This window comes from Mauremys reevesii, linkage group 26, assembly GCF_016161935.1.
Source record: "Mauremys reevesii isolate NIE-2019 linkage group 26, ASM1616193v1, whole genome shotgun sequence".
Taxonomy (NCBI): domain Eukaryota; kingdom Metazoa; phylum Chordata; order Testudines; family Geoemydidae; genus Mauremys; species Mauremys reevesii.
This window is the reverse complement of record NC_052648.1, coordinates 13049816-13076678: the sequence shown is the minus strand read 5'-3', so window position 1 is coordinate 13076678 and position 26863 is coordinate 13049816. Positions and strand designations below refer to the sequence as shown.

At 57.0% G+C, this 26863-nt stretch overlaps 2 protein-coding genes across 2 annotated transcripts; one reads left to right on the top strand and one right to left on the bottom strand.

Moving 5' to 3' along the window:
- Window positions 1-894: 894 nt before the first annotated feature.
- On the bottom strand, window positions 895-3883 carry MRPL54 (mitochondrial ribosomal protein L54). Its single transcript, XM_039515818.1, is given in 4 exon segments — window positions 895-1249; window positions 2390-2546; window positions 3680-3716; window positions 3719-3883. Coding segments are annotated over 4 exon segments (393 nt in total). The 5' UTR covers window positions 3785-3883; the 3' UTR covers window positions 895-1116.
- Window positions 3884-12676: 8793 nt separating this feature from the next.
- On the top strand, window positions 12677-26376 carry APBA3 (amyloid beta precursor protein binding family A member 3). Its single transcript, XM_039515729.1, has 11 exons — window positions 12677-12982; window positions 14327-15604; window positions 16300-16339; window positions 17581-17726; window positions 19200-19286; window positions 20427-20585; window positions 21223-21402; window positions 21773-21985; window positions 22962-23081; window positions 23784-23924; window positions 25085-26376. The coding sequence occupies exons 2-11, from the start codon at window positions 14372-14374 to the stop codon at window positions 25154-25156; spliced, it is 2391 nt and encodes a 796-aa protein (XP_039371663.1). The 5' UTR covers window positions 12677-12982; window positions 14327-14371; the 3' UTR covers window positions 25157-26376.
- The last annotated feature ends 487 nt before the right edge of the window (window positions 26377-26863 follow it).

Sequence of the window (26863 nt, the reverse complement as noted above, 5' to 3'; positions counted from 1 at the left end):
GGAGAGGACAAACCTGGGGGTTCAGGCGGGTCTGGCACTCACTCTACTGGACTCTACTCACCTAAACCACGTCGCACCCTCTTCGTACCCGGCTCGCTGGGCATGCAGCACCTGCTACTCCACAGCCTGAGTCGGCCGGCCGCATGCCACTGTCTTTAACAGCTCTGCAAAACCCCGGGCCATTTTTTTCATAGATCTATAGATTCTAAGGCCAGAAGGGACCGTTGTGATCATCTAGCCTGGCCTCCTGCACAGCACAGGCCAGAGACGTGCCCCAGAATAATTCCTAGAGCAGAGCTTTTAGAGAAACGTCCTATCTTGGTTTAAAAATTGGCAGGGATGGAAAACCCACCCCGACCCTTGCTAAATTGTTCCCATGGTTAATTACCCTAAATGTATGCCTTACTGCCCATCTGAATTTGTCTAGCTTCAACTTCCAGCCATTGGATCATGTTAGACCTTCTCTGCTAAATGGAAGAGCCCATTATTAAATATTTGTTGCCATGTAGATACTTACAGACTGCAATCAAGTCACCCCTTAACCTCTGTTAAGCTAATGGGCTGTTCACTAAATCATTGAAGACTAATGACAAACAATTTATCAAAGCAAGAAAGAGGAGGACCCACTATATTATGAAGATCCACCATGGGTGGACTCACACTGGTGTCAAATGGCTGGAGCTCGGTTTGTGGGCGGAGCTTGGGAGGGTACCACTACTTACATCCCCTCCCCAACCCTGATTCAGCCCTCAAAGGGAGCCACCGGCCCGGCGATGCCCCAGATGCCATGGAGAGAGGGAGGCATGAAGATTTGAGCCTTGGGTTTGCAAGTGCTCCGGTCCCACACCCCAGGCAACGCACAGCATAGATAACAGGACAGACACACCAACGCTGTCCAGTCATGGCCAGTGATTTATTGTCGTCAGTATTCAAAGTAAAAATAAGAGACCCTGTCCGGGCGGAGGTGCCAGCTGATCCCAGCTCAGGGGACCTGCCCAGCTGCATCTGTTTCCCGTCTCACAGGACATGTCCAAACCCCACCTCGAGCCCCAGTGCAGCATCCTTCCCCGGCCCAGGGGCACAGGAGGTGCAGGGGTGTCGCCATAGGACCTCATCCTAAAACTTCTTGCCCTTGCTCAGTTTGTTGCGGCGCCAGGTGTTGTGTTTCCGCAGGAGCCTCCAGTACTGGGGCGTCTCGGGGTCCAGCTCCTCCAGTGTCTTGGGGGGGCCGAGGTGCATCTGGAAAAGCCTGAGGACCAATGCACAGGAGAGTGAGTTCCCAGGCGAGGCGGAATCCCTGAAACCTGACCCAGGCAATGGGACGCAGCAGCCCCTCAGGTTCCGGCTGGCTCCTGGCTCGTGCAGTCACTTGCCAGCTAGCACGTCTCGTCATTTAAAGTGCCCCAAGGCTAGCCAGGGTCACCAGAGCTGGGCCAGATTTTTTGCACAAAGCTTTTTTTTTTTTCAAGTGAAAAATGCAGATTCAGCTACACTGAAAAGTTTCACAAATTCACACCAAATTGCTTTGGTTGGGAAAAATGATCCCATTTCATTTCCACCTTTTGATTTTTTTGGTTCAAAGCGAGGTGGCATTCCAGCTTTCCTTTCATTAAATAATAAAAAGTGTTGAGAAACAGACAAGATCAAATCAAATTGTTTTGTTCCATCTGAAATGAATATTTTTCCTGCTTTTCAGAATTACCAGCAAACCAGAAACTCCCCTTACTTGCCCAGCCCTGCTGATCACCTCCCCAGCAGATGGGGGAGGAAGGACCCTGCTCAGGGCCTAATCCCTCAAACACATGGAACTAAGCATGGGCAGGGTTGGGCCCTCTGAGGACACAGGGGGGACGCTGCCCGGTTCTGCAGGGAGCCGGGATATAGCACTAGCATTGCAGGTAGCTACAGTCAGACACGGACTCAAGTGCAGGGGTGCCAGCATGGGGGTGACAGCTCTGCGTGTTTAGTATTTCTATTCTGGTAGCGCTTAGGAGCCGCCGTCGCGACCCAGGACCCACAGTGCTAGGGCTGTACATTATCTATTAGGTGTATTACGGTAGCGCTGAGGCACCCCAGACATGGCCCGAGCCCCCACTGTGCTAGGGCTGCACAAACACACAACAAAGCCCCTGCCCCAGGGAGCTCACAGCGTGAGTTACTCAGCTCCTTGCTCTCCCCGTGGCACCTTTCAGCTTGGGGGGACAATATATCGCATCAGCCTGATTTAAACCCATGATAGGGGCTGGGACAGTCAGGTCCAAGGTCTCGCAGGGAGTCAGTGATGGAGCCAGAAATGGAACCCAGCAGTCCTGGCTCCCGGGACCCTGCTCTAACCACTAGTCCCATGTGCCTTGCGTGGCTGGGAGAGGGCAGATCAGGCATCACCCACCAATCAGGATACTCAGAGTCGTCCTTCAGAGCCACCTCCGGGCCCTGTCTGTGGAAGTTCACTCCCATGGCGTGTGTGGTGAGCAGCACGGGGTCCTTGCACACCTCTGGGCCTTTCATCTCCTCCTTACTGAAGCCTTTCCCTTTGGCCTTCACCACTGCAGAGACAAGCACAGACGTCAGCACGGAGTCCCGGACTATTGCGGGGAGCTGCCAAATTCCTCGGCCTGCGTTTTCCGCTTCCCGGGGGGGGGCAGAGACCAAACACTCTCGCTACACAAGGGATCAGCTTTGGCGGCACATCCACTGACTGGGAAAACCCCAAATGCTCCACAACTGCCCCACTGGACTCTCGCTTTGACTCCCCAGAAGCCCAGCCTGCAGCAACGCAAGGAGCTGAATCCTATGAATTTCTGACGTGCCCGTCACCGTGATATTTGGGGATTGGTCCTGCTTTGAGCAGGGGGTTGGACTAGATGCCTCCTGAGGTCCCTTCCAACCCTGAGATTCTATGATTCTAGGATATCAAGGCAGCTCTCAGTCCAGTTCGGGTCACATTCTCTCCCTGAGATTCCAGGCCAAACCAATGAGCCTCTCTTGTGGGGGCAGTTGGGGTGGGCATATTAACCCCCCCCCACCACCATGCTGATGCCCAAACACGCTTGGGAAGAGCTCAGCGCAGAGCAAAACGGGCATCAATCTACGTGCCCATAGGACGCCATCAGTACAGTACGTGACCCCTGACACTCTGCAGTGTATTTATCGCCCCAATGCCCCGTGAGTAGGACAGGCCTATGCCCCCCCCTTTTCCAGGTGAGGCCCTGGGGCTGGCCGACTGGCCCAGGGTCACACAGGAGGCCTCTGGCGCCCAGGTCTCCTGACTCCATGGAGAGCCCCCCCCCAGCCGCTGGGCCAATCCTACCTCCCCGCCCAATGAGGTTGGGATTATGGATCTGCAACATGGGGAAACTGAGGCAGAGAAAGGAAAAGAGAAACAGGCCCGCGAGGCTGCAGGGGCCGCCAGCAGGACCGGAACCCAGGAGTCCTGCCCCCCGGCCGGCACCCAGGGCAGACGTCCCGTCCCCCCCGCACGGGCACGGGACTGCCAGGGAATAAAATCCGGCCCAGGCTGCGCCCGGGGGCCAGGACACCGGCACACCCTGGGAACGCTGCCAGCGCCGGGGGCTCCGGGGGCTGCCGGGAGCCGGCCCCCCCCCGAGCCCGGGATCCCGGGAAGGGCAGCGGCCCGCGCCCCCCAGCAGCACGGGGGGGGGCTCAGCCCCGCGCTCACCCGCTTTCTTGGCGTAGCCGTGAGCCCGCAGCCTGCAGAGCGGGGCGGGGCGGCGCCCAGCCCGCGCCCAGCCCCGAGAGCCCGCGCCAGCGCCCGGGCGGCCATGGGCGCCGCTCGCAGCTGCACACGCGGGGCCCGCTGCAGCCTCCTGCCCCGCTCGCTGCCGGGCAGGCCCGGGGCAGGCCGGGATCTGTAGTCCGGGAGTGAGCAGAGAGCATGCTGGGAGGTGTAGTTTATTTACCCCCCTCCCCTCTGCTGCGCAGCCTGGAGCTGGGGGGAGTATCTGTCATGGACCAAACTTTATCTCGTGTAAATCTGCTCCTGTGGATTAATTGCAGCTTGAATTCTGATCCCGCCCAGTGTCACTGCACTAATACTGGGGGAGGGGCAGAGCATTACTGCTACAATTACATTATCCTCATTAAAAGCAGCAAAGAATCCTGTGGCACCTTATAGACTAACAGATGTTTTGCAGCATGAGCTTTTGTGGGTGAATACCCACTTCGTCGGATGCAAGGGACTAATTATCCTCATTAGTCATCGCTAATACTTCATATTGTCACTGCGCTCAGGGGTGATTTTCTAAAAGATCAGCTCTAGGAATTATTTCAGGGCAGTTTTCTGGGCTGTGTGATACAGGTCAGATGAAGATGATCACAATGGTCCCTTCTGGCCTTGGAATCTGTAACAATGTGTTGACACCATCAGCTCAGGCTTAAACAAAGACTGTGAATGGCTCACCAACTACACAAGCAGTTTCTCCTCCCTTGGTTTTCACACCTCAACTGCTAGAAGAGGGCCTCATCCTCCCTGATTGAACTAACCTCGTTATCTCTAGCCTGACTCACTCCTGCTTTCATATTTATACCTGCCTCTGGAAATTTCCACTACATGCATCCCACGAAGTGGGTACGCACCCACGAAAGCTCATGCTCCAATATGTCTTAGTCTATAAGGTGCCACAGGACTCTTTAATGTGTTACAGTGATTATTAAAACAATTAAAGGATTTTAGTTCTGCTTCAACTGCAAAATGCAATGCAACTATGGAGTGGCATGAACACCTTCATTTGTCATTATTATTTATGCTATTTATTATCATTATTATACTCAAGTGGAATGTCATAATAGTAGCTTGCACTCATTAATCATTATTATGATCCATGCATGTGAAGAAGTAGATTTTTTACCCATGAAAGCTTATGCCCAAATAAATGTTAGTCTTTAAGGTGCTACCCGACTCCTCATTGTTTTTGCGGATACAACTAACATGGCTACCACCTGATACTTGACATTATTATTGAATTTATTGCATCTAGTGCTGCAAACTCTCAGTGCAGGGGACTGGACTAAGTGACTTATTGAGGTCCCTTCTAGTCCTACACTTCTACGATTTTATCAGGAGTTTTATGATATTTGGGGGTTTTCTTAAAGCCCCAGCTCCCAGAGTCATGTGATTACATGAGACGCTCAACTTATGTTAACTGAAAAAAAAGGATGTTTCTGGCCCTCGTGGTCGCAGAGGAGAGCTTGAAAATGGACCCTAAAGGTGCAAAAACCAGAAAGCAAATACAGAGAAGCTACAATTTATTATTTTTGAAAATCTCATTATTTTTAAGCCACCCGCACCATTTGTCATTGCTCAGCAATACAAGCACCCAAAGCCTGATCCTGCAAACACTGGCACTTGTGCGTGATTTTACTGGTAAGAATATAGTCCTGTTGGATCAATGGGCCTACTCACGCATCCAAGCACTTGCACAATTAGAACAAGAGTGCAGATCAGATTCTAGTTAGCAATAATCCTGGCCCCTTGCCCGCTCCAAGTACTTATGCAAGTAAATTCACGCTCCTGAGCAGACCTCTGGAGTAGCATTTCAGTCCTGTAGCGACTAAACTGTAGCATGCTGCAGGCAGAAAACAGGAGAGACCATGTTGCCACCAAAGCCCAAGGTCCATGTGATGGCAGGAAATTGTTTAGGTGAGACGCGCACAGATGATTCCAGCAGGCGAACATGCCCCATGCTGCAGAGGAAAGTGAAAAACCACAAGGTCCCTCCCAGTCTCAGCTGGGAGAAAATGCCTAAATGGTGCTATGGGAGTAATATAAATAACCATTCATAATAAATCCATTCACAGAGTCAGAGTCTCCAAGGCCAGAAGGGACCATTGTGATCATCTAGTCTGATCCCCTTATAACACAGGCCAGAGAATGTCCCCAGATGAATTCTTAGAGCAGAGCTTTCAGGAAAACATCCAGTCTTGATCTGGCCTCCTAGGCAAAACTCTGCACCCATAAGGAACCCCACTGAGGTCAACGCCGCACAGACACAAGGACCCATCTGCACTGATCAGGTTGCAGGACTTTACTAGTGCAATTAACTCAGTCCTGCTATTTGACCCTATAAAGCAAGATACTAACTGAAGAGCCAAACCTGCAATGAGTCTTCATGAGATTTAGGCCCCCAGTGGCAACATTTCAGATTCGGGTTGCGGGGAGGGGGAGGCAACTTTAACAGTAATTCCAGGAGTTACTTAGGCACCTATAAACTCTAGCTTTTTTGCAAATAACTTAGAAATTATCTGACAGAAACACTGCATCTAATTCCTATATAAAGAAAGAAAAAAATAATTACAAACACCAGTTAAAGTCATATTGTAAGTTTATATGTAAAATTAGAACAATAAGGAGATAATACACCAAGATATTCCCAATTTCAAAACTTGAGGTATCATAAGAACATAAGATCAGCCATACTGGGTCAGACCAATGGTCCATCTAGCCCAGTATCCTGTCTCCTGACAGTGGCCAATGCCAGGTGCTTCAGAGAGAATGAACAGGTCAGGGAATCACCTAGTGATCCATTCCCTGTCATCCACCCCCAGGCTTCTGGCTAACAGAGGCTAGGGACAGTGTCACACTCAGAGCATGGGGCTGCATCCCTGCCCATCCTGGCTAATAGCCATTGATGGACCTGTCCTCCAGGAACTTATCTAGTTCTTTTTTTAACCCTGTTATAATTTTGGCCTTCACAACATCCCCTGGCAATGAGTTCCACAAGTTGACTGTGCGCTGTGTGAAGAAATACTTCCTTCTGTTTTAAATCTGCTGCGTTATGAATTGGGTGACCCCTAGTTCTTGTGTTATGAGAAGGGTTAAATAACACTTCTCTATTCACTTTCTTCACATCAGTCAAGTTTTTATAGCTCTCTATCATATCCCGCCTTAGTCATCTCTTTTCCAGGCTGAGAAGTCCCAGACTTTTAAATCTCGCCTCATACAGAAGCTGTTCTAGAACTCTAATCCAGCAGTTCTCACACTGTGGGTCAGGACCCCAATGTGAGTCACGACCCCCTTTTAATGGGGTTACCAGGGCTGGCGTTAGACTTGCTAGGGCCTGGGGCCGAAGCCGGAGCCCAACAGCTTCAGCCCTGGGTGTCAAGGCTCAGGTTACAGGCCCCCTGCCTTGGGCTGAAGCCCTTGGGATTCAGCCTTCCCGCCTGGGGCAGTGGGACTCAGATTTTGCCCCCCTCCTGGGGTTGTATAGTAATTTTTGTTGTCAGAAGGGGGGGGTCATGATGCAATGAAATTTGAGAACCCTGGTGAATCATTTTTGTTGCTCTTTTCTGAACCTTTTCCCATATACCTTTTTTGAGATGGGGCAACCACATCTGCACACAGTATTCAAGTTGTGAGCGTATCATGGATTTATATAGAGCCAAGACGATATGTTCTGTCTTATCTATTCCTTTCCTAATGGTTCCTAACACTGTTAGCTTTTTTAACTGCAGCTGCACATTGAGCAGTTGTTTTCAGAGAATTATCCATGATGACTCCAAGATTTTTTTCTTGAGTGGTAACAGCTAATTTAGATCCCATCATTTGTACAGCTGGGATTTTGTTTTCCAATGTGCATTACTTTGCATTTGCTTTCCTGTGTCAGTTTTGGAACCTTAGTACAAGAATTCATAACTTTAATTGGTAAATACTGTGACAAAGTTCCTCCTCTACTTTGGTGGGTCCTGTGCTTATTGGCAGATTCACTCACCTCAGTGATCTTCCCCTCTGGTGGAACCCACAGTCTGGGTCAACTCCTCCTGCATCTGATCAGGAGTTGGGAGATTTGGGGGGAACCCAGGCCCTCCCTCTACTCCGGGTTCCAGCCCAGGGCCCTGTGGATTGCAGCTGTCTATAGTACCTCCTGTAACAGCTGCATGACAGCTACAACTCCCATGGCCTCCTCCAAACACCTTTATCCTCACTACAGAACCTTCCTCCTGGTGTCTGATAATGCTTGTACTCCTTAGTCCACCAGCAGCACAGCCTCTTGCACCTCTCACTCTCAGCTCCTCACATGCACACCACAAACTGAAGTGAGCTCCTTTTTAAACCCAGGTGCTCTGATTAGCCTGCCTTGATTGGCTGCAGGGGATCTAATCAGCCTGTCGGCCTTAAACGGTTCTAGCAGGTTCCTGATTACTCTAGTGCAGCCCCTGCTCTGGTCACTCAGGGAACTGAAAACTACTCATCCAGTGACCAGTAGATTTGCCCTCTACCCAGGGCCAGCTCTAGGTTTTTTGCCGCCCCAAGCAAAATAAAATTTGGCTGCCCCCCACCCCAGCCCTGGGCTGGGCTCCCCTGCACACACACCTCATGCTGCACCAGCTCTGGGCTCCCCCATTCCCCTCCACCAGTGCCCCCCACACACCCTGCTGCCCCAGCCCGGGGATCTCCCCCCCCCCCCACCTGCACCCTCCTTCCGCCGCAGCCCTGGGTCACTGGTAACTCGCTCCCAGGGCGGGTCATTCAGCAGGAATTTTGGATGTGCACAGAACACAAACAGGATTGGTTCCCATATGGTTATAGAACTGCAGTAAAACGGAACAATTTTCAGCTTGTGTGATTGGAGGATATCTGGATGCATATTATAAGACTGTCCTACATAAATGAGGAAAAGTTGAGGTGCCTTTATTATTCTTTTGTTCCACTCTTTCTTTCTATGGGGAATTTGCCAGTGCAATATCACTGTCTTCCTTTTAAACAAACAAACAAACAAGGCAATGGCTGTTGAAAATAGCAGTTCCAGTCCTAAAAACCACTGGGAAGCATTTCTTGCTCAATTTTATCCTACTTTTTCTACAGCAAATTATAGTGGATCAGTATATTTGATTTGGGAGAAATGAAGTAACAGCTGCCCAAACTGAGCTTGAGCACTCCTGAATTGTGAGGTGCTCAAATCTGGAAGGCAGGTGCTAGATTCCCTTTCTGAATATTAGCTATATCTGGAATGGAAGTCAATTTCTGCTTCCATGGCTCAGAAGTGGAAATCCTCCTACGTGCCTGGTACTGTATCTAAAGCTGCCCAGCTCCAGTAGAGCCTCCCCTCCCTTACTTTTCATTTTAAATTCTAGTGGGCTCCACATACCACCCTTGCTAGGCTTCAGGTAGAGAGGGGCATTTAGTCCACCCAATTCCTTCTTTGGGGGCTGCAAGGTGAGGTCACACCAGGATCCCTAATCCAGTCTGGGGAAGTCTTCTGCAGGGGATATCTGGGCCAAAGCCTTCTACCCCTTGGGCACACTTGTTCCCCATTCACAGCGCCACCCTGCTCTAGCAGTGAGCTCAAGCTGCAGCATGAGGTTTAAGCTACCATACTCCCTCCCCCCCAGTGCTGTTGGTAGTGGCCAAGGGAATGCTGGGAAATGTAGTTCTTTCCCTGCTCCAGGGCTGGCTCTATTGGCAGGGAGCTAACCAATGAACTACAGCTCCCAGGGCCCCCTGTTGGTTCTCAGCTCCCAGGCTGGATCCCTGCCAGCTGCCGCCCCTGCAAATGGGCTGCCCCAAGCAGCTGCTTGCTTTGCTGGTGCCTAGAGCCGCCCCTGCCTCTACCAGACTCCTGTACCCCACTGGTCTGGGTCTGTCACAATACAGAATATTTACTAAACGTAATTGTTCTTACAACCTCACACCAATCATCCTCAAACACCCACATACTTTTTATTTTCACGTATATTATTGTCTGGAAAAATATAAGCAAGCACATACATGTACTCTTAATTTGTATACTCAAGGGGGGAGAGGAGAGATAGCTCAGTGGTTTGAGCATTGGCCTGCTAAACCCAGGGTTGTAAGTTCAATCCTTATGGGGCCCATCTAGGGAACTGGGGTAAAAATCTGTCTAGGGATTGGTCCCCTCTTGAGCAGGGGGTTGGACTAGATGACCTCCTGAAGTCCCTTCCAAACCTAATATTCTATTTCTCACTAAAAAGTTATGAAGTCTAAAGTAGTTGAGTTTCCTCTCAAACATTCTTCTAAAACATGGAATAACTAACAAATTAGAAAACAAATTTGTTTTGGCACTAGCTTAAAAAAAGAAAGACAAAAAGGTTTTTAAGTGATAATTGGAAAGAAAATATTACAATAGATTTGACAACATGGATTTCCTATCAACTCTGACACACCTGAAGGTATATTTCCAGTAGATAAAAGTTAGCACCTTTTTCCAGTGGCCAGGTGTTTTCTTTTCCTAGTAAGTCAGTAATTAGAAATAAAGTCTTAACCATTGTAATCAGTTTATCCAATGCATTTTATTATTTCTCCAGCACAAACAAAAACACACTTCAGTTCAAGGTGTATTGATTAAAAACATAAAAAATTAATTTAAAAATTGAACTTGCATTTACAAATTACTGATCTAAAAGCCTGTTTTAGCTTCTGGAAACTGTTCAGTTCCATACAGTGACCCAGCTGGATGATTCTTAACCATGTCTTAAAATATAATGTGATACTATAGGTCTTAAATTTGAGTTAGAAAATTTGCCCTCTAAACAACATCATTTTCAAGGGCTTACTCAAATATTAAGGAAGTTAATAAAGAGACCTGTTCCAAGGCTATAGCCAGGATGGGCAGGGATGGTGTCTCTAGCCTCTGTTTGTCAGAAGCTGGGAATGGGCGACAGGATGGATCACTTGAGGATTCCCTGTTCTGTTCATTCCCTCGGGGGCACCTGGCATTGGCCACTGTCAAAAGACAGGATAGATGGACCTTTGGTCTGACCCAGTATGGCCATTCTTATGTTCCAAGGATGTAACAACCTTGTAGGATTAAGAGCCCTCCAGGAATTGTAAAAAGTCTCAAGAGTCCACAGAATCATAGGACTGGAAGGGACCTCGAGAGGTCATCTAGTCCAGTCCCCTGCACTCCTGGCAGGACTAACTATCTAGACCATTCCTGACAAGTGTTTTTCTAACCTGCTCTTAAAAATGTCCAATGATGGAGATTCCACAACCTCCCTAGGCAATTTATTCCAGTGCTTAACCATTCTGACAGGAAGTTTTTCCTAATGTCCAACCTAAACCGCCCTCAATGCAATTTAATGCAATGCAATTGCTTCTTGTCCTATCCTCAGAGGTTAAGAAAAACAAATTTTCTTCTTCCTCCTTGTAACAACCTTTTACATACTTGAAAACTGTTATGTCTCCTCTCAGTTTTCTCTTTTCCAGTCTAAACAAACCCAATTTTTCCAATCTCCCCTCACAGGTCATGTTTTCTAGACCTTTCATCATTTTTGTTGCTCTTCTCTGGACTCCCTCCAATTTGTCCACATCCTTCCTGAAATGTGGCGCCCAGAACTGGACACAATACTCCAGTTGAGGCCTAACCAGCGCAGAGTAGAGCAGAAGAATGACTTCTCATGTCTTGCTTACAACACTCCTGCTAATACATCCCAGAATGATGTTCACTTTTTTTGCAACAGCGTAACACTGTTGACTCTCATTTAGCTTGTGGTCCACTCTGATCCCCAGATCCCTTTCTGCAGTGCTCCTTCCTAGGCAGTCATTTAGGGTGACCAGACAGCAAGTGTGAAAAGTCGGGACGGGGGGGGGGGGGGAGTGTAATAGGAGCCTATATAAGAAAAAGACCCAAAAATCGAGACTGTCCCTATAAAATTGGGACATCTGGTCACCCTACAATCATTGCCCATAGACTAAATCACGACAGAAAACATGTTTTATTTTCTGGTTGAGAAGCAGAGCCATGTACAATAACTGCCTTTGATTTCCATCAGGAGCAACTGAAATCTCTAAAGGCGGCACTGATTGTAGGGTGACCAGATCACATGAACAAAATATCGGGACACATGGGGGGCAGGTCCAGAGCGCCACCAAAGAAAAAAAAAAAAGCCCCAAGCCAGAATATCGGGACAAATGGCGTCCTGACCATACATCCGTCGGGATGCGGGACAAACGACTGATGAATATCGGGACAGTCCCGGTTTTATGGGGACGTCTGGTCACCCTAACTGACTGTAACACTGAAAATAAAACGGATCAGCTTTGTGGGAGAGACTTAAGGAGCTCAGCACTCGTTGGGTCTCTTCTCCCAGCCAAGGCTAGGCGGAAACTGCTCCCTCCTGGCTCTCAGCCCATCAGCTGGGTGATGGGGAGCAATTTACCCACACGGAGGGCTTCGAGTGCAGGGGCTGCTAGCGCTGCTGCTGGCTGTGGGCTGGCAGGTGCTCGCTAATGGGTGTCAGGCTCTCAGCTGCCCAGCCGGAGGGAGCATTGGGCACCTCATTGGACCAGCTCTGGGCAGGGTGGGGGTGGACAGGACCATGCAGACAGCACAGCTCCCCAGGGCACGGAGCCGGCAGCCCACCCAGCCGGGAAATGTCCATTTCCCATCACCCAGTGCCGGGGGTCCAGCCAACAGCGCTTCTCGGCCCCCAGCTCAGGGCTGTGGGCTCCTCTGCAGGGCACGAAACAGCAGCTCGCTTGCCTGGTTGCATCCTGCTGCGGTAGGAACCTGGGGGGCGGGGGACATCCCCCCCCCCCGGCTCCCCGCCTTAGCCACATGGGCACAGGGAGGCCCCGGCTCTCAGCGTTGCAGGGCTGGGGTCTATGGGCGAATATCTCCCCTCGCTGAGCTCCCTGGTTCCCCCGCCCGGACTGACACCGCTGCGGAAGGACGTGAGCCCGGCCCCGGACCCTGCGGCGCGGCGCCTCCAAACTACATCCCCCAGCAGCGCCCCACGGGCTCGGAGCGCCGCTGCGCAGCCCAAAACTACATCCCCCAGCAGCCTCCGGGGCCTGCGCATGCTCGGGGGGGGGGCAGAGCAACAGGAAAATGGAAGGGGGGACAGAGGCTCAGGAGTAAGTGAAATTTAACTCAGCAGCCACATCAAGGGCAGCTGCCTGCAAGGAGAGCGCCGCGGCCTGCGGAGATTCCAGCACACAAAGGGTTAACTAACCCCAGTTTCCTGCATTGCTGCTTCTGTAGGAGTTGGTGAAACTTTCTTGGAAGTAAGTTTTCTGCGCAAGGCAGATGTGTGCAGAGGCAGGGAGGTTTGCGACTAAAACACCTCTTGCTCCTGGGTCATTTCCTATCCTGAAAGGTGCAAGGAGCTGGGGGGGTTCCCTTCCTGGCTTTCCGCCCTGTCTGATGCAGCGAGGAAAGAGGGGTTCAAAGCAAGTGTTTTGGAAATAAGTTTGATGCCTAAGTTGGGGCTGGGGAGAAGGACTGAAGGGCTTGGCCCGAACGAGGGGATCCGGTCTGTTTGTTAAGTGGTGACTCCTGTGAGATGTGGGGCACTAGTCATGGTGCTCCAGGCATCTTCAAAAAAGTGGGCAGTGTTGCTTGTAACACTTACTAGCCCAGGCACAAGAGTTAGTTGCCCACCTTTTATCACCTTTGTGACTCCGATCCTGCAATCGGCCCCCCTTGTCCCAGTGGAGCTGCACTGAAGTCAGTGCCCGGCAGCCCCTGGGGGTGGAAGCCTGGAGGGGTATTATTGCAAAATCAGGGCCTAGCTAATTGGTTTTACTCACCAGTCTAATGAAACCACCTTGTTTTGGGGCAGTATAATTCGGTAAGGCTAAATTGTGGTTATGGGGCCAGATTCTGCTCTCAGTGATGCAGGTGTAAATCAGGAGTCGCTCCACGGACTTCAGTGGATTCGCTCTTGATGTACACCGGTGAACGCAGAACGAGGCCTCCCTGTTTGCATGTCGGATGTTAACGTGCAATGTAAGCAGTGTGAGGGGGCGTGTGGGGTGCCAGGGGGCTGCCTGTGACATTTCTACCAGCTGCTGGGAGAGACACCTGAAGCAGCCACTGATCTGTGCGTGGTGACCTCCAGCCTTGTCCTGCTGGGATCTGAGGGCGCTTCTCAGCATCTCAGTGTACGTCTGTGGATCCTGCCCTCCAGGGCAAAGCAGCTGATTCTGGATAATCCAGCAGAGGTGGACACAATAACTCCTCAGAAGAGTTTTTTATGAGTCTCTCCTAGTGTCAGTGGCCATCAGCAGCGCATCAGAGAGACCGATGTGGGTTTGCAGACTTGCCCAGCGTAGTCTGGGCGCTGGCCAGCACCTTACTCCCACTGATTTCAATTCCTCTCTGCCGCGGAGGACCTGGGCCTGAGGTCCGTGGCATGCGAGACTCCACACAGCTGCTTCTTACGTGTTTCAATGGCAGGAACAGCTTAGCAGCTGCCTTTGGTAATTCAGCCCTGCCCAGCCTCTGCTGCTTATTTCCATCCAGAAGATCTGGGGCTGGATCCTCCACAGGCCTGACTCAGGGCAGCTCTGCTGAGGATCTGGTCTGCCCATTTCTAACCTGGAATACCTCTCTCCTTCTGTTCTCAGTGTAGGGGGAGTTTCTTCTTCCCCACCTGGGCAGGAGCGACCGTGATGGACAACGGCATGGAATTCCAAACCGACGCGCGCCCGGAGCCTGGCTTTGGCAGCCACCGCCTTCCCGAGGAGCTCCTGGAGCCTCCAGCCATGGACCTGGAGGAAGGGGCCTCACCAAGACTGGCCATGCCAACAGCCTGTGAGCAAAGCCTGCCCGGCCTGCAGCAGCCTGGATCCCCCTTCCGTGCCCTGCGCTCCGACCTTAACCTCTCTGCTGCTGAGGCTGAACTGTCTCTCGGTGCAGCCATCGCAGAGCCGACTGTCCCCAAAAGCGCCCTGGGGGGCCTGCAGACCCCCAGCTCCCCAGCTGCTCTGGACTCAGCCCTCCGAGCCGCCGGGGAAGCATGTGCTGAAGCTTGCAGGGACCTGGGAGGGGGGATGGAAGGCTGTGAGGACGCTGCAGTACCTGGGAGCGATGCTGACTGGAAAGGGAACCCAGAGGGAGCCCACCGGGGGGTGGGTTGTCCCAGAGTCCCGGCTAGCACGGAGCAGAGTGACCTGGTTTGCATGGACCTGGATGAGGAGCCTGAGGCCCACCTGAGAGGGGAGGAGTGGGCCGAGAGCTTGGAGGAGGACGACCAGTCGGAGATCCAGGGCCTCCTCGCCCAGCTCCAGACCCTTAGCCCCAGCTTCCGCGACGACTCGCCTGCCTCGGAGGACGACCCGCTGCTGGCGTCGGACTGTGGCGCAGGCCCTTTTGGGGGAGACGCGGCGCTTCCCCACAAACGGGCCTTTGGCTGCTGCCGGGGCCTGCCGGGCGAGTGCCCTCCCTGCCTGCTGCACGTCGCCATGGGGAGAGGCCTGGCAATGCCGTCCTGCCACGCTCAGCCCTCTGCCTGCTCCCAGAGGAGCCGGGAGAGCCACGGCCTGCTCTTTGCGGAGGCTGACCGGGAGGACTTGCTAAGCCTCCTGCACCACGAGGGGGGGCTCCCAGCGGAGGCCAGTGAGGAGACCCCCCTCGCCAGGTCAGATGTCCTGGCCGGGAGCGATGGGGACATCCTGCAGAGCCAGGAGAGCCTGGCGGCCCAGCGGGCGGAGGAGGCCGCTTCGCAGCCAGGCACCTCGCAGGCAGGAGGCTCTGGCCGGTGGTATCGGAGAGGGGGAGCCCAGGAGGGAGACTCTGCCTGCATGTCCCCGGGCAGTCGGGACAGCTCCCCAGAGCCCGTGTGGGTGGCCAGGTCCCCTCCCCGCAGCCAGGGTCTGGAGCAGCCCACCCCCAGGAGCACGGCTGTGAGTGCTTTGCATGCTGGCCCTGGGCACCCTGGGTGGGGTTGGGCTCTGGGCCAGCTTGCCATGGGGGGCCCTGAGCTACCTCTGGATGCCAGGCCTGGAGCTGCGGCTCTGACAGATCCCATGACAACGGCTACGCGGGGCGGTTGGGGGTCAGCCCTTGGCACAAGTCGTGCTGCCGGCTGCCCCCAGGCTGGCGGGGGCAGGAAGTGGAGAGCGGCTGCCCCTGGCTTCCTGCCATGCGTGGGGTATGGGGGAGGCATTCCAGAGGGCAGCCGGCAGGTCGAGGGGCTGCTGACACCCGCTGTTACCCTGCAGCCAAGCGAGGGGCCCAGCATCATGTGGTGACCGCAGAAGCCCAGAGCCCTGGTAGGGGCAGGTCTGGACCCCCTCCCCCCCGCCGGGGCTCACATGGCTATGGCCCATCCCCAGGCCGCTGAGCTAACCCAGGGGCCTCCACCCCGGCAGTAGCTGCCCACCGACCTCAGCATCCCTGGCCTGCTCCGTTGCCCCCTCGCGCAGCCCGCCCAGAGCACTGAGCCCTCTGGCGTTGTCCTGCTGCTGCTCTCGGTTCCCCTTTGGCGGCTGCCAGGGGGTTAGTTCGCTCTTGTGCCCATGGAGGTGGCCGGCAGGTATCCCGGCTTCTGCGTCCCCTCTGGCTGCTGACACTCGCTGATCTCGTGGTTGCTTTGTAGGTTAAAGAATCCCGGGCGGCCTATCCGGCCTTCAAAGAGGGTGAGTGACTCGTCCACTTGTAACAGGGCTAGAACCCAGGCGTCCTGCCTCCCCATCACCCGCTCTGAGCACCAGCTTGTGGGCCTTGGTGTGGGTGGCAGCCTCTCCTGGGTGCTGTGTGGTTAGTGCCTGAGCCGGCCCAGCCCGGCAGGGGAGGGGATTTATGAAGCGGGGGGGGGGCTGTCTTTCGCTGCCCTGGCTCATGGGAGGAAGGCTTTCTGGCTGCCAAGTCCTGGGCGAGGGGCCAGCATGAGGACCCTGGTTCGAATCCTGCTCTAGTCACAAGTGGCCTGTGTGAAACGAGTTTGGGGGGTCTCAGTCGGGCCCCCACGCTGCGTAAACCTTCTCGTGGGTGTCTGTGATGGGTGCCCCAGGGCAGCCGCAGCAGGGAGGTCGAGGAGGCTGCACTCCCTTTTTGCACAAGGAAAGGGTCACTCCAGCTCAGGGCTCGGGGTGGGGGGGGGAAGGGGGGCCGCTTGCCCAGCCACCGTCGGTGCCCTCAGCCTCCGGGGCTGCCAACGTGGCGCCTCCCAACAGCACATGTAGGACAAGGAGATGCCATGGGGGCTTGGCATTCCCAGCCCTAAGGAGGAGGCAGCAGTTGATGCAGGATACCCAGCTGGGGACGCATCCATCTCCCCTGCAGCTACCCCAAGAGATCTGGGCCCCTCGGAATGGGGCAGTGCCTGCAGGCGGCTCAAAGGTGGGGGGTAATGGAGAGCTGCCTTGGGAGGGGGGTGGAAACCGGGATTGAAACGCCAGCTCTGGTGGTGCCTGCTGCTGCTCAGGCCCAGCCACCCGCCAGGCCTGGCCAGGTGCCGTGCCTGGCTGGATGCACGTCTCTGTGTGACGGGGGGGGAGCTTCTCCCTGCTCCGCAGAGGCTGCCGCCCAAGCAGAGGGGCACGCCTTGGGCTTTTTCCCACGGGGGGGGTCAGGTCCGTGAAGCAGGGGGCTCCGTGCCTGGGCTGATCTCACTCACGCTGAGGGGCATTGCAGGAACGCTGGGGCTCCAGGGGGGGCTCCGGTTTTAAACGGGGAATCACGCCCTGCTGAGGCATGGGGTAACCTGGCCCCCAGGATAAAGGGCTGCTAAGAGAGGCTGTGCCCCCACCTCCCCCCCAACCAGCAGTCAGCAGCAGCTGGGCCTGGCTCCAGCCCAGTGTCTCAGGCCATGGGCATTGCAGGGAGGGGAGGAGTGGGGGGGCCCTGCCTGTGCTGACACCTTCCCCTGGCTTCTCAGTGGCAGGCCCCTGTGAGCCGGAGGATCTCCTGGACGGAGTGATCTTCGGAGCAAAGTATCTGGGCTCCACACAGCTGGTCTCCGAGAGGAACCCCCCCACCAGCGTCCGCATGGCGCAGGCCCAGGAGGCCGTGGACAGGATAAAGGTGGGTGAGGGCACCGGGGGAGCTGGGCGGTCACTAGTCGGTGTGAGCCGCTCCCGTCGAGATGAGCTCCTGGCACTAGTTGATTTTCACTGGCCAGGAGCCAAAGCCCAGTTGTCTGGGACTGCCCAGCCAATGTGCCCCCATGAGTGCAGCCGAGGAGGTGCCCTCTCCTGCCCAGAGCACAGAGCGCATCTTCCTCTGCCCTCCTCGCCTGCGCCTGTCGCAGGCCGCTCCTGGGCTCACTGGGCCGACCTGGCATGGCAACAGGTTGAGGGAAGTGTGGGCCCTGAGGTCAGGATCCTTGTCCGTTCCCTCGGCTGCTCTGGACCGGGCGCAGCGGGACAAAGCTGAGCTTGTCACGAGTGGATGCCTGCGTATGCATCAGGTTCTCACCCATTCCTGCCATTGCAGCCAGCAGTTGGGCTTTGACCAGGGGGTGAAAGAGTAGGATGCCCCCCATTCCCGGGGCCCCACTCCAGGAGTGGGTGCTGCTGACTTCCCCAAGGTGTGTAGCTCTGTTTATTCTCGGACCTGTAGGCTGCAGGGAGCAGGTGTGAAGAGCAGCGAAAGCAGGTCACTCCTGGGTCCGGCTGCAGCAGGAAGCTGAGCTCCCGCTCACTAGGCTGGGTGGAAGGGTGTGGGGGGAGGGTTCATTCGAACAGGGTTCCAGCAGTGGGATGCACAGACGAGAGGGAGGAAGCCATGGTCAAAGCACAGGCCAGGGAGTCAGGAGACCTGAGTTCCAGTCCCACCCCTTCCACTGGGTGACACTAGGCCAGGCATGGCTTCTCTGTGCCTCAGTTTCTCCACCTGTAAAAAGAGGCTGATCCACTCCTCCTGCGTGGGCTGTCTGTAAAGTGCTCACTGCGGGTTGCTCTGGACGGTAGTTGCTCAGAGATCAGGTAGAGGAAGGCAGGGCAAACTCAATCCGTTGAGTTAGCTGCTGCTAGCCAGCTCTGGCATTCCAATGGGCTGTGAACTAGTAACCATCGCCCATCCCAGCACCCCAGACTGTATGTTCATGGGGACCCATTGCTCCTTGAGGGGAAACAGAGGCACAGAGAGGGGCGGTGACTCACCCCTGGTCACAGAGAAAATCAGGGCAGAGCCGAGACTAGAACCCAGGAGTCCTGGCTCCAAGTCCCTCTGTTTGCCAGAGGGTGGAGATAGATGGATGGCAGGAGAGAGATCACTTATGTTGATCTCTATGATGTTGGGGAGGGAGGGATAGCTCAGTGGTTTGAGCATTGACCTGCTAAACCCAGGGTTGTGAGTTCAATCCTTGAGGGGGCCATTTAGGGAACTGGGGTAAAAATCTGTCTGGGGATTGGTCCTGCTTTGAGCAGGGGGTTGGACTAGATACTGCCTGAGGTCCCTTCCAACCCTGATATTCTATGATTCTTCTATGTTGGACCCTCTGCCCTGGGGCTACCGGTGACCACACACGGGTGCTTTGTCCTTACCATGCTACAGGCACCGGACGGGGAGTCCCAGCCCATGACCGAGGTGGATCTGTTTGTCTCCACGCAGAGGATCAAGGTCCTGACGGCCGACTCGCAGGTATGTCGGAAATGGGATGTCATTACGGGGGGTGGGTCACCTGTGCTAGGAGAACCAGGCTTGTTGCTGTTAGAATTCTCCCCCGCCCTTGGGACGTCGCCTTCTCTGCACCCCGCCCTCTCCAACACAGATCAGGGCACTTGGCCTGTGCAGGAAACAGGCCTTAGGCTGCATGTGAATCCCTGTTGATTGCACGTGGTGCAGGTGTCCTGGGGTTGTGACCCTATGCGGATAAAGAGGGCTTTCCTCCTGGAGGATCCACTGGCATCAGTGGGGATCACACAGCTGCTGCCAAAATGCAGCCACCTCTGGGGTGGACCCAGCAGCAATTAAAAGTTTACACGTAAAGGGAAAACCAATTGGTTTTGTGTCCCCCTTAGGCCAGAGGTGCCAACTTTCTAATGTGCCAGGGGGTGCCTGACCCCCAGCTCTGCCCCAGGCCCCTCCCCCACTGCACCCCTTCCCCCAAGCCCCTGCCTCTTCCCCAACGCCTCCTGCACGTGGTGGAACAGCTGATTGCGGCAGGCGGGAGGTGCTGGGAGGGAGGGGGAGGCGCTGGGTGTGGGGAGCACCCACAGGGTTGGTGCCTATGCCTTAGGCCTCCTCTAGGTTCAGAGCTGTGCTGGGACACAGCCGAGCCCTGCGTGCACACTCCTAAATTAATCTAAACCTGGTTTCTATTGATTGATTACCGAGCTAAACGACGTCAATATACGCCAGGTGTCAATCTCAGCCCGAGTGTCCAGGCAGAGTTCTGCAGCAGTTTCACTGAAAGCCGAGATGGATTCGTGTTCTCCTTCATAACCATCGGGCCTGTGCAGTCAGGTCTCCGCTGGCTTTGCTGGAGGTCTCCTTGCAGGACCCACAGGAGTGGCTCAGGAGTCCTTGGTTGAAGGCATGGCCAACCTGTAACTCAGAGGGGTCTTCTCCCAGCCGTGTGGCTGGCGTTTGAGTGAAATAGTCACCAGGGCCCCAGCGTTTTAAACAGGCCGCTAAGAACCCTTCCCTCCTCTCGGTTAACAGGCTCCCCTGGCTTGGAGCCTGTGCTCCCGTAGTCCCGCTGGCACTCCAGCTGTCCACCGAGGCCACCAGGGCCAGCGGGGTAGATGACCCCTGAATTTCTCGTGCCCCTCCCCCCAGGAGGCCATGATGGACCATCCGCTCCAGACCATCTCCTACATTGCGGACATCGGCAGCATCGTTGTGCTGATGGCGCGCAGGAAGCTGCCGCGGCGGGCAGATGCCTCAGGGGAGAAGCGGCTCTACAAGATGATCTGCCACGTCTTCCATTCTGCCGATGTGAGTCTGAGCCCGGCCGGCGGGGCAGGGGGTGGAGCACCACACGGGGGCTTTACACAGACTTCAAGCCTGGAGCTCCAGATCCCAGCCCTACCCGAAGCCCAGTAGACGTCACAAGCTGGGGGGTCTCAGCTTGGCTTCCAGGTGGTGCTGTTCCTTGAGGTGGTTCAGCTGCACCTCTCCCTGCCGCTGTGCTGGGCCTTGAGCCTATGGGGCTGGGAGCTCACTCACCCCCATCTCCAGCCGCCCCGAGTCCAGCTCGGAGACAGTAGAGTGCCGGGGGGGAGGGGGTCCTCTGTACTGTAGGGAACGCCAGGGCTGGGGGGAGGGGAGAGGCCTGGGGGTGTCAGTGCTGTAGAGGGGGCCCCACCTGGGCGGGGGAGAGGAGAAGTGTGGGGGTATCTCTCCATGGAGGGGGTTGGAAGTGTCTGTGTCCTCCCCCCCCCCGCAATACATCCCAGGTTCTCTGCAGCTGCCGTTGCAGGGTTTGGCCGTGCCCCTCACAGGCTGGCGGGATGGCAGCTGGGTTGGCTTTGACCCCTGGCACTGCCCAGGCTCCTGGGCGCGTTGGAGGGTGGAGCCCTGTACCCACAGGTGCCCCCCTGCCAGGGTAACCTCAGGGCACTTCCTCCTGCAGGCTCAGCTGATTGCCCAGGCCATCGGGCAGGCCTTCAGCGTGGCTTACCAGCAGTTGCTGCAGGCCAGCGGCATCGACCCGAGCCAGCTCTCCCCCGGCCAGGACAGCCACGCCCTGGAGAGCCAGGAGCTGCACAACGGGGACCTGGCCCACTTCTCCAAGCAGGAGAACTGCAAGGAAGTAAGAGCTGCCCGCAGGGGCTGGGGGTGGGACGGGGTCCCTGGCACCCAGCGCTCCAGCTTGGCTCCCTGCAGCGCCTCCTGCTGGGGTCTGCAGCAGCTGGGAGCCTCCTGTGTTGCGACCTGCCAGTGCCGTGCTGGGGGAGCTGAGCCTGGAGTAGCCGGGGGCTCCTGCGTAGCCTACAGCCTCTCCGGGGTCCCCCTCCCGCCCCGTGCCAGCCCAAGACTGCCCCCGCCGGGACCCGGGTCACCCAGTCCTGTTGGTGCCTGTGCTGCAGCCTGAGCTCCCGGCCGCACGGTGTCACCAGCCCCGAGGTCCCCCTAGGCCTGCTCCATAGCTCAGTGGGCCCCGCGCTCTGCCCGGCCTGCAGGTCTGCATCCGCAAGCAGAAGGGGGAGATCCTGGGCGTCGCTGTGGTGGAGTCGGGCTGGGGCTCCATCCTGCCCACCGTGGTCGTCGCCAACCTCATGCATGGGGGCCCCGCGGAGAAGTGCGGGGAGCTGAGCATCGGGGACCGGCTCATGTCTGTCAACGGGACGAGCCTGGTGGGGCTGCCCCTCAGCACCTGCCAGAGCATCATCCGGGTGAGGAGCGGGAGCGGAGATGGGGGGGGGGAACAGTGGGCTGGGTGACTGGGGAGGGGACAGTGGGGCAGGAGTGACTGTGGAAGGGGTGATGGGGATTGGGGGACAGTGGAAAGTGGGAGAGGGGAGGTGGGAGGAGAGAGGCAGGGTGGCTGGGGAGGAGGTGATGGGGATGGTGGGGCAGTGGGGAATGGTGGGACATGATGGTGAAGGGGTTCTGGGGGTTGGGGGGCCAGGGATGGTGGGAATGGGGAGGGAGTGTAGGGGGGCCGGGGGGACCTGTGCCCAGTTCCTGGGCCCCTCAGTCCGTGATAGCCGCCCCCTTCCATCAGAGGCGCTCAGCCCTTGGCGCCCAGTGTTGAGGGACGTGTGAGCTGGGGCTGGTGCCGCAGCCAGGCGGGGGTGGAGCTGGGGCTGGAGCCTGCACGGCTGGGATGCGGGCTGGGCCCAGGAGCCCCCGTGGGTGCAGTGAGACCTTCCAGACTTAAACCTGCAAGAGTCTGCCAGCAGGGAACCCAGGAGTCCTGGCTCCCTGTGTCCTGCTCAGATCTCTCTGCAGGAGGGACTCAAGCCGGGCCCTGGCCGGGGGAGGAGCAGCTCCAGGCTCAGGTGTTGGGCGGCATCCTGAGCCGCTTCCTCCGGGGGGTGTCCGAGCGGAACACGGGCAAGCCCAGCCCTGCGCCAGAGGGTCGAGCAGGGCAAGCTGGACTTGGATTCCTGGCTTCTTTTCCCTGACCCGCAATGTAACCTTGGGCAAGACTGTGCCTCGGTTTCCCCCCCGTAAAAGGGGGCGGTAATTAGACCCCTGCCCATGTAAGGCATGCTGAGCACAGTGGCCGTGTTCAAATCTGTCCTCCCTCCCAAGGGCGTCATGGGCCCAGTGGGCATAAACCTGCCCCGCGTCTTCCCCCCCCTGCGTCCGGGCTGATCCTGATAGTCCCTGTGGCGCTAATGAGTCCCCCCCCGCCCCTGGCAGGACCTGAAATCGCAGACCGAGGTGACGCTGAGCATCGTGCACTGCCCGCCCGTCACCACGGCGATCGTCCGCCGGCCCGACTCCAAGTACCCGCTGGGCTTCTGCGTGGAGGACGGCATTGTGAGTGGCGGGAGTCCTGAGGGGGGCAGGGGGAGGGCCAGGGGCCCTCTGGCCAGCACAGACGCTGCACTTGGGGTGAGAATTTGGGCCCTTGTGCTCCAGAGTCGCCGGCCGGCACCGCTCGAGCTAGGGGAGAACCTCCAGCTGCCCGAGGAGCGACAGGCGCGTGGCCCCAGTGGGCGTCGAGTCCCGGGAGAGTGAGAGAATCTCTGGTCCCAGCCCCATGGGCAGCGATGGGGCTGGTCCCGTGTGGGGCATCGTCAGCGCCGAGTGTAGGGAGTGGGGGTGAGCAGTGAGGCCTGGGCGCGTTACCCCAGCGCCCGCAGACTGTCTCCTTTCGCCGTCCCCCAACAGCACCAGTGACCACGGCCTGTCCTGGGTCCCAGCTCCCTGGTACTCTCCTGCTCGGCACCATGGCTCTGGGGATCTAGCCCTGCTGCCTCCGGGGCCAGTCCTGCCGGGGGCTGAGCCCCAGCTGCCAGGGCGCAGGAGGGTGCGGGAACGTGGTGCTGAGTGAGCAGTAGGGGGCGCTGTGGCTGGGGCGATGGCTGGCGAGCACATTGTGCAGGGAGGGGCAGGCCCAGGGGTGGGTTTCACGGGCTCTCCAGGCAGGCGAGATTTGCTCAGCTTGTGAAGGCTGCGGAGGATGGCGCGCTGGGGGTGGGGGCTGGCCTGCTCTCACCGGCGCCCCCTGCCATTCAGATCTGCAGCCTGATGCGAGGGGGGATAGCGGAGAGAGGTGGCATCCGCGTGGGCCATCGCATCATCGAGATCAACGGGCGGAGCGTGGTGGCCACGCCGCACGAGAAGATCATCCAGATCCTCTCACAGGCTGTCAGCGAGGTGAGCCGGGCCGAGGCCAGGGAGTGCAGCAGGGCCCTCTGCCCCATTGGGGGGGCTGGCATGGGGCAGACCCCACCCTGATCCCCCTGCCCTGGCTGGGGGGGGGGGGGCGGAGGGGCAGGTACGGGGCAGACTCCTGCCCTGTTTGGGGGAGGAGGGCTGGCTCCCACCCTGAGACCTCTGCCCTATGTTTAGTGGGGTCTGACATGGGCCAACTCCCCCCAGCCTCCCAATTTCCTGGGTGCTCATCTCAACTCCCAGTCCTGCTCTGCAAGCTGCACCCTCTGCTGGGGAGGGGATCCCTCCTTGCACTGCTGAGCCGCACGCCCCTTCCGCCTGCTGCGCTGCAGGGGCTGGACGCTGGGAGCGAAGCCTTTCCTCCTGCGGCGCCCTGCTCCCCCTGCCCCTTCTGTTCCTCCTCTGCCTGCACCTGGAGCCTCAAGCAGGGGCCGATCTTTGATGCCCTGGGCTGCAAACTCTTTCTTAGGGAGGAACCAGCTGCCCTCTTCTCCCCCCACGGTGCAGGGCAGCGCAGCCCCCTCTGGAACTGCAGGAAATGGTGACTCGGATTCGCCGTCCCTCCACACCGGCACTGAACTAGCGCCCCAGGTGGTGCACAGCCGGGTCTCGGTGGAGCTCGCTCGCTCTCCAAAGTGACAGGCTACCGGGGGGCTTTGGAGGCTGCAATAGGGGTGGCTATTTACCCTAGCCCGGCCCTGAGCCCTGGGGCAGCTGCCAGGGTTAATGCAGGTTAGCGTGGGAATCCCAGCCAGCTGGCCTGAGCTCCCTTGCAGGCCTGAGCAGGTTCAGGGTTCTGCTAAGAACTGTGGGTCTTTTCTGTCAGTCCTTCAAGTTCGCCCTTAACCTGGGCAAGAAACTCCACATCCTGCCCTAACCTGCATTATTTAACCCTGTTAAAACCAGTGGCTCAGCTCTGCCCCAGAGGCAGCTGCATTTCAGCAGTGGGGGGAGAAGTAACTCTCTTGCAGCCAGTACCTGGACATATAAAGTGCCTTAGTGTCTCTAGACCATGCTTTATCACAAAACGTTTTCCCTGGGCCCTTCTCCCAGGGCGGCTGGGGCAGATGAGTGAAGTCTGCAGGGCTCTGAGCCCAAGTGGGAGTGGAGTTCTCCCAGGTGATCATTCCCTGTCCCTCTAGGTCCATATCAAGACCATGCCGGCCTCCACCTACCGGTTACTGACAGGCCAGGAGCAGCCCATCTTCCTCTGAAGGGCGGAGTTGGCATTTACCCGTCGGTGGCTCTGCACATGCTCCAGCTGCCTGGCTTCAGGGCCCTGGCCTGGGACAGCAGCTGCGTCTCCAGTTCCCCCGGGGCCTGCTGGGGGCCAGATCCTGCCGCTTTTCTTGTTCCATGCAGGGACCCACAAGGCAACCCCCCATTTGGCCTTTTCTGGCCGTGCTGTGCCTGGCCTCACCACACGAGGGGACTTAGAGCCAGGGACCCAAACGCTTTGGCTCCTCTCCTGGGCCTCAGCTCACTCACCTGTTCCACTGCCGGAGTCGCCGGGTTGCGCCGCGCAGTGCGGATCAGGGGCCTTGTTGATGGGATGGCCCCTGGAGATCAAAGGGAGCCCTGTGCCCCTCCTCGCTGCCTGCCGGTGGAAGATCCCGCCCTGTGTCTGCTGAATCCCGCCACACTGAGCAGGGGCGGCTGGCCTAGCACGGCGGCTCCCTCCCTCTTGTCCTGCCATCGGCCGGAGAGGGCCCATCAAACCGCCCCCGAGTCCAAGTGTAACACCAGCTCCGGCTGAGGGGAGGGTGCTGCCCAGATGGACAAGGCCCCTCTTGGACCTGCTGGGATGTGAGGGGAAACTCCCTCTGCTTCCCACTTCTGCCTTGTTAATGCTGTTTGTAACACCCCCTCCCGCAGCGCCTGGGCCCATGGCTGGACCTGCAGCCCCGGGCATGAGAGCCAGATTCGTGCTTGCAAACTGGCCTCTGGACAGTGTCTGCCAGCTGGCCCCAGGGCTGGGGAGGGGTTAGCTGCACCCTCGTTCTGCAGAAAGTAGAGCCCTGGCTTGGGCCTAGCGCTGGGCGTGGGGGAACGTCGGGCTGGAGCAGGCAGCAGAGGCCTGGCCAGCCACGGTGCGTTGGGTAGGGGAGCACAGGAGAAAGGGGCTCTCTGTGATCCTGCCTGGCTGCTGGAGCCTCTCTCCTGGGCCGTTCCTGTGGGCAGGGCTGGCGTGTCGGGCTAGCCCTGCGGAAGGCTGCTTGGACGAAGTTAATGGCAGTGGTGGTCCCAGCATGAGAGACAAAGTGGGGGAGGTTGGACCGAGAAGTTGTCCAGTAACAGGTCTTCTCCCCCGCCTTGTGTCTCCTGGACTAAGTCAGAGCCCCTGGCGCTCCCTGGGCTGCAGGACGCCCTGGGGCTGTGATTTGTAACCGGTGCTGCTGGCTGATGTAAGAATAAAGGCTGTTTGGTGTGTCTAGGACTGACTGGCTAAGTGAAATGCCAGGCAACCGACTTCCTGCATGGGAAGGACGTCACTGCAGGCAGCCGGGGTCCTGGGACCGGCCCCTGGGAGCGGGGCTGAGTCCCTCACTTCCTGTGGGAGGTGGTACAGGGACCAGCACAGGGCAGGGGAGGGGGCCACGGCTGGACCCTGCTGTTTCCTCCATGGCTAAACTAGAAGCCTTGTGGGGGGCATCTGGCTCTGTGACAGACACTGTGTTTAGTGGGCACTGCTCCCTGGCATGCACCATCTCAGGCTGGGCTTTTAGGACCAGCTGTCTGGCCTGTATGTGCACAATTGTGCAAGAACAGGGTGGAGATGGCGCCCCCCCCCCTCTCAGCTGGGAAGGCTGATGAGGAAAGCCAGCTGCCACACTCAGTGGGCGGAGCTGGAGGGGGCAGTTGGCCCAGCTGAGATGTGCCAGCTGCCTGGGCCTCGGCTCCATGCGGTTCCTGTGCAGCCA

Coding starts and splice junctions, on each gene's coding strand:
- APBA3 (XM_039515729.1), top strand. CDS start 14,372: ATGGACAACGGCATGGAATTCCAAACCGACGCGCGCCCGGAGCCTGGC. Junction 19,287..20,426: donor TCCTGACGGCCGACTCGCAG/GTATGTCGGAAA, acceptor CCCTCCCCCCAG/GAGGCCATGATGGACCATCC. Junction 23,925..25,084: donor TCTCACAGGCTGTCAGCGAG/GTGAGCCGGGCC, acceptor CTGTCCCTCTAG/GTCCATATCAAGACCATGCC.